General features: G+C 53.5%; 3 protein-coding genes across 3 annotated transcripts; all 3 read right to left on the bottom strand.

Annotated features, from left to right (window-relative positions):
* Nucleotides 1–6,359: 6,359 nt before the first annotated feature.
* Nucleotides 6,360–8,379, bottom strand: BU26DRAFT_565038 (uncharacterized protein; the record flags this gene model as incomplete). The annotated part of the gene is made up of 7 exons (XM_033833346.1): nt 6,360–6,435; nt 6,489–7,091; nt 7,161–7,185; nt 7,235–7,417; nt 7,468–7,659; nt 7,711–7,954; nt 8,020–8,379. The coding sequence occupies 7 exons, from the start codon at nt 8,377–8,379 to the stop codon at nt 6,360–6,362; spliced, it is 1,683 nt and encodes a 560-aa protein (XP_033684391.1).
* Nucleotides 8,380–9,713: 1,334 nt separating this feature from the next.
* Nucleotides 9,714–11,095, bottom strand: BU26DRAFT_427488 (uncharacterized protein; the record flags this gene model as incomplete). Its single annotated transcript, XM_033823734.1, has 3 exons — nt 9,714–10,465; nt 10,526–10,824; nt 10,935–11,095. The coding sequence occupies 3 exons, from the start codon at nt 11,093–11,095 to the stop codon at nt 9,714–9,716; spliced, it is 1,212 nt and encodes a 403-aa protein (XP_033684390.1).
* Nucleotides 11,096–12,156: 1,061 nt separating this feature from the next.
* Nucleotides 12,157–14,041, bottom strand: BU26DRAFT_531230 (uncharacterized protein; the record flags this gene model as incomplete). Its single annotated transcript, XM_033831010.1, has 2 exons — nt 12,157–13,948; nt 14,001–14,041. The coding sequence occupies 2 exons, from the start codon at nt 14,039–14,041 to the stop codon at nt 12,157–12,159; spliced, it is 1,833 nt and encodes a 610-aa protein (XP_033684389.1).
* Nucleotides 14,042–14,704: the final 663 nt, after the last annotated feature.

Genomic DNA, 14,704 nt, shown 5'->3' with positions numbered 1-14,704 from the left:
CCCGTGCCCGAAGACCCTCAGCGCCCTCAACAAAGTGATGGGCCCTCGAAACGGAGTGGTGCAGATAAGTGAGATGCTGTGTTCCACGACGCAAAGAGACGGAAGAAAATTTGTGGTGGTATGATTTCCACTGCGCATCCCAGAAAAAGGAAGGAGGCACCGGTTCATGGATGGGAGGAGCGACTGACTCCGCATCCTTAACAGCCAGTCCGTCCAGCATCACATTCACTTCTAAAATCACCGCTTTACACGCGCAACGACATGCCTTGATTGGATAAGGTTACATAGTGCTATGCCACAGCTTCCATCCTCGCCAACCGAGACTCTGATGCTCAAGTTTTCGTCGAGCATGACCGGAAACGCAACTTCAAAGCTCGTTATTTCCCCGCTGACTAGCTTGCGTTCTTGTCGAGACAATCCTTGATCTCCCTCCTGACCATACCCGGAATCTCGTCCCTCAGGCTCTTCATTGCGGCATCAATTTGGGCTTCAATATTACGCGGGATCGTCTCGGAGAAGACGTTCGCGAGCGAGCTCGGGACCTCCTCAATCTTGACCATGAGCGCGGCATGCAAGTCGTCAATGCGCCGGTCCGTGGAGTGTTGTAGGTGTTCGATGAGATCCGCCTGGGAGCGTTGGATTTCTTGGAGCATTTTCTCTTGTTTGTATAGGCGCACGCGGTGGGCTTCGTAGTGCACCGCCTCCTCAGTGGCCTTAATGCGTTTGAGGATGACGTCTCGTTTCTGCTTCGAGACGTCTTCGTTCTGCTGTAAGCGGTCGCGTGGCAACGGCAAACGCTTCAACCAAGAAAGCATATCCGTAAACAACTGGAGCAGTTGCGCCTCCAGAAGTGGAGCATAGGGATTGCCAGCGTCGAATGCTATGTCTTCATAATGGTAAGTTCTTCGCCAGATGGCAGAAAGTTCCAAAACCCCTGGGATGTGGCACTTATTCATGGATGGGCCCTGGAAGTTCTAGATCAGCAGATTACGGGCAATAGACGCCGGGGACCCTACTATAACAAACTGGCGCACGCTGGCCCGGAATACGTGTCGATCATTGAAATGCTGACTGCCGTAATCGATTACTTCAGGCAAGTCCATCTCCCGAATCAGCTCGGAGCTTTCGTTCCATTGAACTCGGAACTCCTGCCATCGAGTCTTTTCTCCTTCCGTGAGGACGCGAATCGTGCGTTCTAGCTGTCTGAATTCCTCTAGTACACGGTGATAACGGAGTCGACCTGGAGGGGATGCGAGGTCGGTTCCCCAGCGGAGGGGAAAAATCCTGTTGGCGGGTATATGGGAAATAGTTCCAGAGACCACTAGGTAATCGCGATCCTTTTGCTCTTGAAGCAGCCCTTTCACGAACTCTTTCTGAGCCTTCACCCAGAGAACGCCACTATGGCAATGAATATTCGCCCCATGACTTCTCAGAATCGAGGTAATGTCCTTTCGCTTGCCATATAACGCAGCTTGGAGAGCATTACCAAAGTATCCTCCAATATCATTGACCCGACTACCGTGATCGAGTAGCAGTTGAGCCATTTCTGAGTGTCCATTGTAGGCCGCCGCTTGTAGAGGAGTTTGAAACGGCCCGGCCTTGGTGTTGGGATCAGCCCCAAACTCCACAAGAAGCTTAGTTGCCTGGAGATTTCCAGTGAGGCACGCATGGTGCAGAGCTGTACCATATGTTCCATCGACATACAGGACTGCGGACGAAGGCATAGAGTGCAGGAGCTTCTCGAAGACAGGGTGATCCACGGACCCTGCTGCCTCGTAGAGTACCATCCCGGGCTCATGGTATGAAGTATCATGCTCGAGGATTCGACTAAGGACTTCGTAATCCCTCCTGCCGAAGCATATTTGAATTACTCTATCAATGCTTCCCGCATAGCATCGTTGCTGATGCTCCGTGATGAGACGTAGAACGATATCCCGGAGCTTGTTCTGCATAGCAAAGAGCAACGGCGTGGACGCTTCTTGGGGAATACGGCCACTGAGCAATATAAACGCTGGAGTACGCTCCGGTTGCAAAAGTTGGTAGATCTTCTCCTCGATAGAATGCTTAGCTGGGCTGGGTGCAATTCTCGTAATCTCCTCCCAGATGTGGAATGTTGCGAATGGCCAAAATGCTGATGTTCTCATCTCTAGTAGGAAATCCAGGCTCCGGTTTGCTAACTCAATTCGGGTTCCCTCCTCATCGACGTGGAAGAATGAGGCATCGGCCGATCGCAGTATGTTCCCCGAGGTGAGGAAGGCCCGTACTGAGAAATGCGACAATTGGATCAAACGACCGGACGAACGTGTCTCTAGTCTAACCAACAGACTCGGGCAGATCCTAGAAATATCGTCTGAGGAGCGCAAAAAGACGTAATCGGCCACTAGGTCGACAGCCATAGGCCGACTACAGATTGCTAGAAAGCAAAGTATGGAGCGCAGTTGAGGTCGATACATCCCGGGGACTCTCCGCAGGCTCTGCTCATACAGGTTATCCATTGTTGGGGAATGTTGCTTGAGGATCTTCTCGATATCTTCCGCATCGCTGTGACAATCTGCCAAATCCTTGAGCTTAGACGAGGCCCACAAGAAAGACGTACTATCGCGCGTTTTATAAGCGTGAGTAGAGCAGGAGAGATGATTGAATACACACCTACCGTCCAGGTACTCACGAATCTTGTCCTTCAAAAGGCCAGGAACATCTTTCAACCCCGGCTCTGTTTCCAATTTTGATTGCGTAAATATCCAAACATCTGTCCCCTCACCCATGTTTACCCAAATCAACTTCAGTTGGTCAGGCAGCCATGTCAGAGGATTGGGCAGACTTTCGGTTTCCTGGCTACTGAGAGCGAAATGGATATTGTCGTGCCCGTGATGAATGACTTGTTCTATGAAATCAGCCAAGCTGGACCGTACGCGGAATCCGCTATCATCGTGACACTGATCCAAGCCATCGATGATGATAAAGGCGTCTTTTCCCAGGCTTTCGAGTGAGTCATGAAATACAGGAAGTAGTTCATCGATGTCCGGCCTCGTCCCGCGCATAGTGCATCCAGTAATGAGCGCCTGAACAGCTGCTGGTATCGCTCCACGTGTCGCAGTCAACTGGCGAATCAGGCAACGGATCATCAAATCCACACTCTGCGTTTGCTTGTCGTTGCGATCGATGTACCAGAAAGCGATGACCTTCCTCTTGTCTTCTGCGTAAACTTTCTCAAGATGGCGTACTATAGTGGAACTTAGGAAATTTAGCAAGGGCATTATCGACGTATTGAGGCGATTACCAGAGATAGGTCTTTCCACTCCCAGCTACAGTACGAACGTGGTTAGTTATGTGGCCCGTATAATTCGATGTATGGCTTACAGGGACCACAAAGCCAGATTACGCTCTGCGGATATCGTTTCCAGTCCGCAAAATCTCGGTTCTTATTGAGCAGCCAGCGTCCAGTAGCAAAGTCATGCCTTCTGAGATCTTCCACAATATCACGGTGCCGTCGGGAGTAATCGACCCGCGAAAGTTCGTTGCGAAGTCTGTCTTCTTCAAGAGCTGCGATAATGTTAGCCTGCGCTTCCAACGAAGCGAGCGATTGACTAACAGTTCACGGACTTGTGAATCTCTGTCATAGTATTGGAAATTGTGACTAAGGAAGAGAGAATATCACCGGTTTTCGAACGGATCTCATCCGATTCGCGGCGGCGGACTAGATGAAGTTAGCATTCTATCAAGCTTGCAAAGCGAGGGGAACTTAGTACAGCTCTGCGCTACTATGATCATCCAGTCATTGACTTTCGTCTCCCGTGAACCTATCTCGTCTTTTAGCCTCTGTAAGGGGTCTTGTGTCAGAGCACGGAAGCTGTCAACAACGCGAGCTATACAGTAAGCCTATCATAACAGAGATGGTCACTGTGCAAGGCTTACTCGATCTTGGCGCCTCCTGCGCCAATTTAACTTCCCTCGCAAATATCAATATCGAAGCATAAACCTCTACTATTGCTTGTTGAAGTGAATTCCAGTCTTCAATCCGCTCATCCCCATAATTCCGCTCGATGCTCGCATATTTGGAAAGGAGATCCGCAACGAATTCGGCAGCGCCAAATATCTCGTCCATGCGTTGTTGGTCGTTCTGCACCAACTGGGGAGGTGAGTTAGCTTTGTAGCGTAGGTTGTTATAATAGGCATAATAAGGGACCTTACGTACCTGGAGACTAAACGAAACCATCGACCAAGCTGTTGCGCCGTATCCAGTGACATCATATCTCAGTCCCGCATCAATAAGCTCCTTAAACTCCAACACAGAGCAAAGAATCGACTTCGCTTGCCGGCTAACTTTGATCTCCTTTCCGTTCTGCGTGGTGACGTGCCAGCCGCTCTTCTCATAATCCGCGCATCTCTCTTGGGTCAGGCCAATAACCTCTGTAACGAACTCTTTCGGCGACCATGGCGTTTCCGAAGGGCCCGGAGTAGGGGCAAGCAGCGCTTTCTTCTCTTCGTCGAGCTCAAGCGATTCGAAAGCCAATTGCCAGAGATCTGGCTTCTCGATGGATGGCTTCTCGACGACAGGTACCTGCAACGATACTTCGGCGACAAATTCCTTGCTCTCGAGCTCATCGCCGGCTTGGACATCTGAAACAATATTGGGCGCAGCGGGTGGGGCGAGGAGCGGCGAACCAAGAGCCGAAGAGGAGCTCTCGGGGAGCGAATCAGGAGTGTTCTGGCGCCCTGGATCCTTGTCCTTACGCCTGAAGCCGAACGGTAATCGAGAACCAGATCGCTTCATCGTTGTCGTTGTTGGGTGTCTGAGAGAGTTGGAAGGGACATTGCGGAGGAGGGTGCGGGGATGGTATCTCAGAGAGCGGTATCTCAGCCACCACAGGCCCAAAGAAGACGAGCGATTCGAATCGTCCACAGCGCATCCAAGATGCTGTGAACGTTTCAACATGTTACCCCGAGAGGGGTTTCGTGTGCCCCTCCTGACCACAACGAGGAAGCTGCTTGCACCGTAGATATTGCTGCCACACCGTGTGAACCGACACCGCGTATGGCAGGCCCGTCATACCGAACCTGAAGGCTTTCAGTGTTGTATCGAAAGGAAGTGGTGAAACGCTTCGCCACCGACATGAATGTACTTGTACTAGTGAATCCACTTCTCGCCAGTTGCACACCTATGCTCTGTTGAATAAATCGGTATGCCGGGAGCCTGAAGACCTTCAGTGCCATATGCATGCAGGCGAGTGTTGTCAGAGGCTCGCTGACTCCATACCGACGATCCCGCACTGCAACAGGGTGAGCACTGTTACTCGAGTTTGCCCACTCCCACCTTACCTCAGAATCTTCTCACACCACAAACGTCGTCGCCCCGCACCACCTTACCATTTCGTCGGTAGACCCGTCACAACCTCGCCGAAAACCCCCCTCAACGCCCCAAGCAGGGCAACACACTTTCTAAGCCGAGTAGTATGGCTCGGTGAGATGTTCCACGAAGCAAAGAGACAAAGGGAAGAAAATAGTGTTGCGATCCCCACTCTGCATCCCCAGAAACAGCCAAATGAAGGAAGCACCACCGGCCGGTGCACATACACGTACCTACCACTTGTTTGCAACCATAGGAGGACCTCAGCCTGCACGCAGATCAGCGAAACTCCAGCTAGCAACCGTGTTGTTGGAGGGAGATGGTGAGATGTTCCACGACGCAAAAAGCCGAAAGAAAATCTGTGGTGCCGTGATTTCCACCGCGCACCCAGAAAAAGGAAGGAAGCACCGACGGGTGCTGCGGTACCAAGCACGCCCTCCACCATCTATGCGTAGGAGGAGCGACTGACTCCGCATCCTCACCAGCCAGTCCGTCCAGCATCACGTAGAACCTTGGAAAGCGCGATGAGGTGTTGAGCGGGGGGGCCGCGGATCCTGAGGAGCACGTGATCTCATATTCACCTCGAAAATAACCATTTTACACGCTTAACTCTCGGACGGGCATAACTAGAAACGTAACTTGAAAGATCGTGAAGGCTAGACAATTTCCCCGCTGACGCCGAAGCAGCCTAAGCAGATAGATAGGCCCTCGAACTATGTCGTATAATATACATCAGTGAGATGTTGCAAAGCAAAAAGACGAAAGACAACTTTTGCGCGACAACATGCCCACTCCTCACGCCGAGGCTCGCCTCACCTATAGGCCCACCATCCATCTCCCTCTCTGGGGCTTGCGGGAGATCGTGGTACTGGATCCAGCGCAACGAGAGCCTTTTCCAAGCTTTGAGACACCAATCTCCTCCAATCCCCGCATCTTACCCGAAACCTCCTCAATCCCAGGCGCTAGCTGTACCTGCTCCCTTCCGGAAAGCTTCAGACACCGCCGACTCGGCTCAGTGCAGTTCGGACATCCGCATCGGTTCTGCATCTCTCCAGGGCCTTGAGCTGTTCATTGACCCGGGAAAAGATCTTTGTTGTCGTTAGATTCTTTCCTTGGATAAGCGCTAGCTCTGGCGACTTACTTTTGCTCGTCCTGCTTCAGCCTCGACGCTACGAGGTTTTTCGTCACTGGGGAGGCGTTCTTCAAGTAAGGCCCATGCTCTAGGTGATAGTCGATGACTGCGTCGACGTCATCCTTGGTGTCTTTGGCGACGTCAGCCCTTATCGCGGGAATGGTCAGCGCACGCGTCATGTCGAGGACACGGTCATCTGGCCTGCTTGCGATGATGAAGTGAAGATTCCCGTAGACTTGCTCGGCAAGGTTATAAATAAAATCCAGCAGGGGTTCGGGTGAACCCTCGGACGGGGGGCTCTCCCCACACCTCTCCACAGCGTCCAAGACAAGAAAGATGTCCCGACTCGATATTAGCGTCCGGATGACTCGATGTAGTAGCTTGATGAGCTGGTTGATGTCTGGAGTGGCGTTTCGCTTCTTATGATCTTCAACGAACTCCGTAACAAAGCGTGGAAGTGGCTGGACCCCTACCAAAATCTGCTTGATTAGGGATGCAAGCATGCGGCCCATCGCTTTCACTTCAGTTCCCTTGGGTTCAAAGAACCAGTATGCGATACTTTTTCGGGAGTCGCTCAGGTAAGTGGCGTGCAGATGGCTGACGATGATGGAGCTGCCCAAGAACTTAGCTGATGGATCTGGGCATGATTTAGGGTACATGTCTGCGAAAGGTAGGGCTTACCATAGATATGTCTTGCCACACCCAGCTGCGTCTAATGTCAGCAATTGGGAGAACTTGAGCGTATGTGGACTCACCACCGCCTTCGAGCCAATACATCTGCTGAGGAAAGTCCCTCCACTGTTTGAAGAACTCAGAGTGGAGAAACCGGTTTCCGGGTTCCAGTTGCAGCTTGTACTTTTGTAGGTCATCTTGAACTCTCCCATGTGTGCCTGGGACGTCGCTTGAGAACCAGTCTCGTATGTCTTTCTCGTCGGCCGCTGTACATCGCGTTAACGGACTTCTTCTTGCTCAGATACCTTACACCTACCAACAGAGACGCGGGAAACGGCAGAGAGAATATTGGCAGTCTGTTCCTTCACCTGTTGACGATCCTTCAATCGATATTGGTGTGCAATCGGGCTCAGCCACTCTTTCGCGGCTTCATCGACGTCAACGACCTTCGCTTTGAGAGCATCGAGATAGTCTTCGGCGATAGCTTGGAAGCTACCTAGAGCTCGTTCTGCAGAAAAATCAGCGGAATGGTTTCAATTAATAGAGAGAGTTCACTGACGAGTTACGTCGTCCTCTCTCCCGAGTTTCACGTCGACGTCGTACTCTCTTGCGGATTTCACACCGATGGCATACTTGAGGACCGCAGTATACACGTCGACGATACAGCCTTGCAACTGGCTCCAGTCCTTGATTCTAGGGTCGCTGTAGTGCATTTCATAGCCAGCGTAACGCGCGAGGAGGTCTGCAAGATATGCCGATACGTCGCAAAGGGCCTGTGTCCGCCTGAGATCGTTCTGACGTAGCTGATAGGCTCTGGTCAATATGGAAAGCATCAAGGGTCAGATACCCATAGCAAGTCAAGACATACCTCCAAACCGAAAGTGATGATTGACCAAGCCGTGGCCCCATACCCTGAGGCGTCGAATCTCAACCCAGCGCTGACCATTTCATTTAGCTCTAGCACAGCGGAGACAATTGTTTGGACTTGATGAATCACGGCGAAGTTATCGCCCCTCGGTCCAGTCAACCAGCCGCTCTGCTTGCATTCCACAAATCGAGCCGAACTGAGAGTTTTGACCTGCTCCAGAAGAACCATGGGCGACCAGGAGCTGCTGTGTTCTTTCGACGACTGGGCGAGCACGCGTATCCCCTCCTCGTCGAACTCTCCCTGTTCGTATGCCAGCTCCCAGAGATTCGGCCTTTCGTTTGCTTCTGACATTGATTCCATGGCAGTGACCGGCTGTTCTAGGGCTAGCGAGGTGAGAGTCAGCGTAGTCGCGAGTAGACCCTTCGATATGCTTACGTTGATTTTCGACCACGGTATCGGCGTCGATAGATAGACGAGAAGACACTGCAAGAAGAAAGGAAGAGGCTTCAACCTCGGACGGCGTGTAAAGAAAAGAAGATCCTTCAACGGAGAACAGCGCATAGAAGAAAAGACCCCGAGATATCACATGGCCACAAAGAGGCCGGGGGGTTGTTCGCGTACCACCCCCCAACAAATACACAATACAAACAGCCAGGTAACCAATACCTGACCACATGAGCCGTCTAGAGGCTACGAGCCCTACGGTACAATGTGCACAATGGGTCTCCTTCCCGATATTGCACCGCCGTGTCGTGAGAAGATGTATCGCCAGCGGATCGGCGGGCCTTGGTGGTCCCTGTACATCGGCGATGAAGCTGTAGAAGGCGGCTGTTATGTGCGTTGAGTATCACCCGGCAGCTGTGGTGTTGTCGTGAAAGGTAGAAGCAGAAGGGAGGTGGTGGTGCGATCCTAACAGCGCGCCCCCGGAAACGGGAAGGAAGCACCCGCGGTGCTGCTGCGGTGCCAAGCACGTTCTCCGTTCATGCATGGGAGGAGCGACTGACTCCGCATAGTCAAAGCCGGTCCAGCATGAGGTCACGTATAGCCTTGGAAAGCGCGATAAGGTAGGTGTTGAACGGTCCGCGGATCCCGAGGAGCACATGATCTAGTATTCACCTCTTCATCCATCCTATCAACAAACATCCCCGGGGCCCCGCTTCGCAGCGTATCCACACACGCCTAAATCCTATCTGAACTCAAAAAAATTCCCTTCATTCTCCTGTCCTGTATCCTCTTCTCATCAGTCTCTAGCCCTGCTTCTCACAACAGGCGCGACACCTTTCATACAGTAGAAGCCAGCCAGGTGATAATGCACCCAAACGCATGCGCTGATAAGCCCCATCCCAAGCCATGTTCAACGCCATAGTGCCCAATCCCAACCAGTCTTCCCAGGATAAGTGTATAGTACAAAGGGGAAGGAAAGTGCCTGCTATAAACCAGGCTGAAGTGCTCCAGGCCTTTTTGGCGTTTGCGCTTCTCGCTATAATCTGTGCGCCGGGATAGGTTCAATTATGGAAAAAGAAGAAGTCGGAAAAGCGCTACGGGTGCGCAAGACAATGCCGCCGAAAAACGCCAAGCGATGCAGGAGGTAAGCAATCGAGCGACAGGAATAGATCCAAAGGGAATGGACGGCGCGAGGGCGGTATGCGTGGGAGTCGATGTCGGTGTCGCTCGGGGTATCATAAATGCTGGGCTTAGAATCCTTCGTCTTTCTGGTTCTTGCCTTGGTCCTTCTTCAGCTGCTCCTGCTCTTCGGGCGTCATCTCGATCAGCTCGGCACCCTTTAGCCTGTAGCCTTTCGCGTCGACGATGTGTTCTGACGCGGTTTGGTGGTAGAGCTGGTGTAGTCGGGGAAGGAAGTACTGCATGACTGAGTCGGCAAGGCCTTTCGAGAGCAGGCCCTTGTCGACCCAGAAGTGGCGCACGAAGATGCCTTTGCAGCCACCTCGGTTGACAGCCTCAGGTGCGCCATTGGCTTCTACGCAGGGCAGTACCCTGATATCGTCGGGCCGGTCGAAGTCGTAGCGGATGTAGTTTCCAAACGCGGCCTGCTCATGCGCCCAGTCCAGCTTCCATCTCGAGCAGCCAGTGTAGCGGTTCTCCGACGGGCATTCGGCCCATGCCTTGTACATCTCCTGCGTGCGCTTGCTCTGTTGCGCTATCACGAATCCGGTGTTCAGGTATCGGTTGCCTTTTGCGTCGTAGTTCTGCGGTTCGTCGGGGTCGATGGACATCATGGCCAGCGTGTCCTGAGTCATATTCCAGTAGTTCAGGAGCCATTCGAGCGGGAGGTGCGGGTAGTGGAACATGACGTCTGAGTCCATGAACACGATGTAGTCGTGCGTTTTAAGGGCTTCTTTCATCATAGGTACCTTCACCCATGTCCCCCAGCGGTCGGTGTAATCGGGTGCGCGGATGAACTTGTAGTCGTAACCGTGGATCATTGCTGCGAGACATCAGTCAAACACCCACTGGGTACCAAACATGGCATCACGGACAACCATACCGTACATGTAGTGGCTCAGCATGCCCGCCGACAACGGGCGCATGCCCTTCCACTTCAGCTCTTGGTTCATGAGCTGCCCATCGCCCGTCAGCGGTCTGCTATCAATATCCAATACCAGCACCCGCTTCCCCAATCTCTCCTTGAAACGCGGCTCGCCGGGTAGATGGTGTGTGTCTCCGTCTTCATCGGTGAAATTCGCGGCGTCGACGGGGTGCAGTATAGGGCCGTAAAGGGCTTTGATGACGGTCGACATGGATACGTCGTCGGCGGGGAGGGACACATTGTGCTGGTATGGGTATCTTGGAGCGTAGTGGGATTAGCAAGTGAACAAAAGGCTGCCGTCGCATCGAGCGTGGCCAGGAAGACGGGCGAAGATGCTCAAACTCTCACTAAATCGCGGGAGACTCACTGCGAGGGCTTGAAGGTGGACGGCAGGTAACTCGACCCGTATGCGTAGTAAACGAACGCACACAGCGTCGGGATGAGGGCGATGAACAGCACGCGCCGCCACCGGCCTTGCGGACCCATATTGGCAAGGCTGGAGTACGAATAATTGGGCGCGGCGGACATGACGAGCAAAAAGAATGGCGGGGCTTTAGGTCTCAGGAATGCGGTGCGTCGCGGGAATGCGGTATTCGATGGTCCCGGGCGGAGGTGGTCGGAGAAGTACGTGGCCTAGACCAGGCCACCCTGACGCTGCGCAGCCCGACACTCTGCGGATAAATGGAGCAACCGAGGCGGGTTCAGAAAGGACAATCAGTGAAGCAGCGTCGCGGCAAGCAGCGCACAGAAGAGAAGGAAAGAGCGTCGGGGTGCGTTGTGGAGGAGCGGGCGCAGTCAGGGGATTATTGTGAGGCCTGAGCCGTTGAGTCGCGCATGCCCAGGTGTCGCTGTTGCAGGGGTCCCAGCTAAGCTCCCGGCCCAATGCCACCTGCCCGCGCTAAGCGCCATGCGAGGCTAGCGTCCAAGCCACAGTGCCGCCAAGTGTGCGCCGGCGATCGGCCTTTGCAGTTTCGAGACGTTTGACATAGGACAAGCTGTGCTTTCATGGTGTCCTTTCATGCAACTTCGCAAGCACTTCTCGAAACCGCAACGACTAGCGGCGAGAAGTTACCCAATAATCGTACGCGTAGGAGGAGGCAATGGGAAGCCAAAGCGTTCGCTCCACCTCTATAATTAGTTAATCGGGTGTCGATCATATGCCTGGTCGCGTAATCTTCCGGTCTTGTCCCGTTTCAGGGCTGAAGGATGCGAGCATGTGGCGGTGCAGCGGATCAAAGTGATGCAAGAACACGGGCTGCGCATCATAAGAGATCTCATGATAACCTCGACGTCTGCTTTGTGCGTGGTCAATACTCGGTTTCCCCTATTGAAATCACACGCGTTATTTTACTGGTTCCCCTAGAATACACCCGGACAAGCCACAGCAGTACGCCGCAGCGCTGCGTCCATAGACGTGGAACGAAGGAAATCGTGAACGGTGATTATCACTCTCTTTTGCAACGCGGTATCAGAAGTGCGGGCGAAGGATATGATTCCCTGGGCAATGCCTATGCCGTGGTGACGTCGGCTTGTACGCAGGTCCGGGAGCGTCGGCCGTCGGCATGGCTGTGCACTGCGGAGAAGCTTCCTCAGAGCAGCTTCAGCAACTCAGCATCCTTCGCAATGCCTGGACTGTCCTTTCCGCAACTCTCGATGAGAGCCATCATGATCTGCACCCACTCTTGCCACCCTTCGGGCAGTGTCTCCCGCAGCTTGGGGTCCGGTGAACGCGCAACAGCGTGGAAGAGCAAGACTTGCCCAAAGCATTGAGAACACCAGCCAAATTTGAGCGGCAGCGCCGACTGCATTCGAGTGCAGAGACCCATGGTCGTCGGCCAGAACATGCCACCCCGAAGGCCTTCCTGGACTTCGCGGTATTCGCTATCGGTGGTGTGGCCCGGCGCGTGGAGGGCCTTGTAGAGGAAGGGACGCCCGATGTGGAATTTTGCGACCAGGTAGCGGCTTCGTAGCATGGCCTTCGCGATGACATGCGCTGGGCTTGCCGAATCGTCCACGTTTTCATTATCCGCGAACTGGAGCGATGAAGGGAGATTGGTGCGCCACTGCTCGAGCTGATGGTGCATCTCTGCCGTTAGTGTCGGACTGGGATATCCCTCCTTCTCAGCGAAAGAGTAGAGATTGTGCCTAATGCGAGTGAGGATGATACGGTGAGCGGCCTGAGCGAGGAAGTGGAAGTTGAAGAAAGAATCGTCTTCGTCGACCAGGAGACCGGATATCGACGTCTTTGGTCGCGGGCAAGGCGTGAACTTTGGAATAGGCATATCGGCTTCGTACTCCAGCAATCCGCTCAGTGGCAGACTAAGCTCCTGCGTGATGATCGTCTCGTACATAAGCGTACACCAAAATAGCCTCGAGAACATGTCGCCCTCCCACTGATCGAAGTCCATCGAGTCGGTCCGGGCCAGCATGCTCATACAGCATAACGCGGCACGGTTTACTGTCGTCCAGGAATCGATTGGCCGTAGAACTTGTGCGTAGTAAAGAGTGGATAGCATATAGAACTGCCCGGTTTGTAGATCGTTCTGGCACATGAGGAAGCCAAAGCGCTTACGAGCCTCATTGAAGAATTTTAGGCCACACGGCTCATCCAACACCAACTCGTACCATTCAGGCCGAGCGAAGTCTGTACCAGAGGGCGGGTGACGTGAAGGCAGAGCAAAGTTCCCCTCTGCATATGCTTTGACGGCCAGACAGCCGAGAGCAAGGACGTTCAATACTAGGCACGTCTCGATGTCATATCCGAAGTCGGTCTCCATGGCCAGGCCCAGGGTGCTGGAGAAGAAGTGAAATTTGTCGAGCACGGGCGTGTTGCGATGGAACACCGCGAAGAAGGCGTCTGCAAGACCTTTGATGACTGAAAGTGGAAGGCCCGTCAACCAAGAGTCGGGAGCAGGCCCTATGGGGTAATCGATATGCATCGGCAGTGGTGACCTCTGGCTTTCGATTTCGACGACGTACTCCTTAGGCATGGCGTCGCGAGCCGCGACAAACTCCATAGGTAGGATCTGCTTGACAGCCGGCCAGAGCGCCACTCCATGCTGGCTGAAAGACAGCTTGACTGCACCATTGATTTCGGAGACCGGATGCGGGCTCTTGGCCGGGGTACCCGTAGCCTGAGGGGAGACTTGCATCTCCTGCAGGTTGTTTCGCTCATAACGTGACAAAGCATTGGTTGACTCTTGGCCAACCGCCCCCGGACTAGCTTGAGAGAACGTAGCGATAGGTGATCTCCCGTCATGGAAGATTCCTGGTAGAGTAGGGGCGACAACATTCGACGTCTTGATGGCGGCTGCCAAATCTTCCACCTTCGCCTCCAACCGTCTGATGGCATTTATGGCGAGAGACATGGACTGATCTTTCCTGCACTAGACGTCAACGGGCAACCAAGAGTGGCGATGCCATGGTGGCTCACTTCGTAGGCCGTGGTGTTTGATACGTGCACTCGATGTTCATCGTCTTGCAGTAGCCGCACCGGGGCCGGTCTTCATCGCATTTCGTCTTCCTCGCCCGGCAAACATCACAAGCCTCGTTCTGTGAGCATATGCTATTCACCGAGTAGAGTCCGGAGCACATACTAGAGTGGCTATGAAACTTCGGGGCTTCTTGAAGGAGGGGCCTTCGCTATTTTCTCCGCCGGTGCCATTCCCATCACCCTCCGCGAACGGTGGTCGCGCTGGTGCTTCTGAGCGAGATGCATCAGCGATAGCGTCGAGCGGCCGCTTGGTCATGACATGTTAGAAGGGCGCGAAGGATAAAGTCGTGGTGTTGATGAGAGACCGAGGCTGAGGTTCGTGTTCGTGTTCGCGATGACGCATTGGGAAGCGAACCTAATAGGGACTAGACTCGTTCTTGGTTGCTCCCGCCAGACGAAGTCTTGGGCTTTCGTGTCTTTCGCAGCAGAAGAGCGGACACTTGGAGAACCTCAACGAGCAGCTCATCTCTATCACGCGACCCCACAGCCTTATCATGGACATCGCTTCTCCAGCAGAAAACTCTGCGCAGAACGTGCCGATCGGTGCATCTCCCCATCAACTGCTCCGACGGCGGCTTTTTCTCCGACTTCTCCCCCTTCCAGCATTTACATATTCAGCTTCCTCATACTTTGTTGCCCGTTAG

The sequence above is a fragment of the Trematosphaeria pertusa genome, assembly GCF_010094035.1.
Source record: "Trematosphaeria pertusa strain CBS 122368 unplaced genomic scaffold BU26scaffold_7, whole genome shotgun sequence".
In the NCBI taxonomy this organism is placed as follows: domain Eukaryota; kingdom Fungi; phylum Ascomycota; class Dothideomycetes; order Pleosporales; family Trematosphaeriaceae; genus Trematosphaeria; species Trematosphaeria pertusa.
The sequence above is the reverse complement of the archived record's forward strand: the minus strand, read 5'-3'. Positions and strand labels throughout refer to the sequence as shown.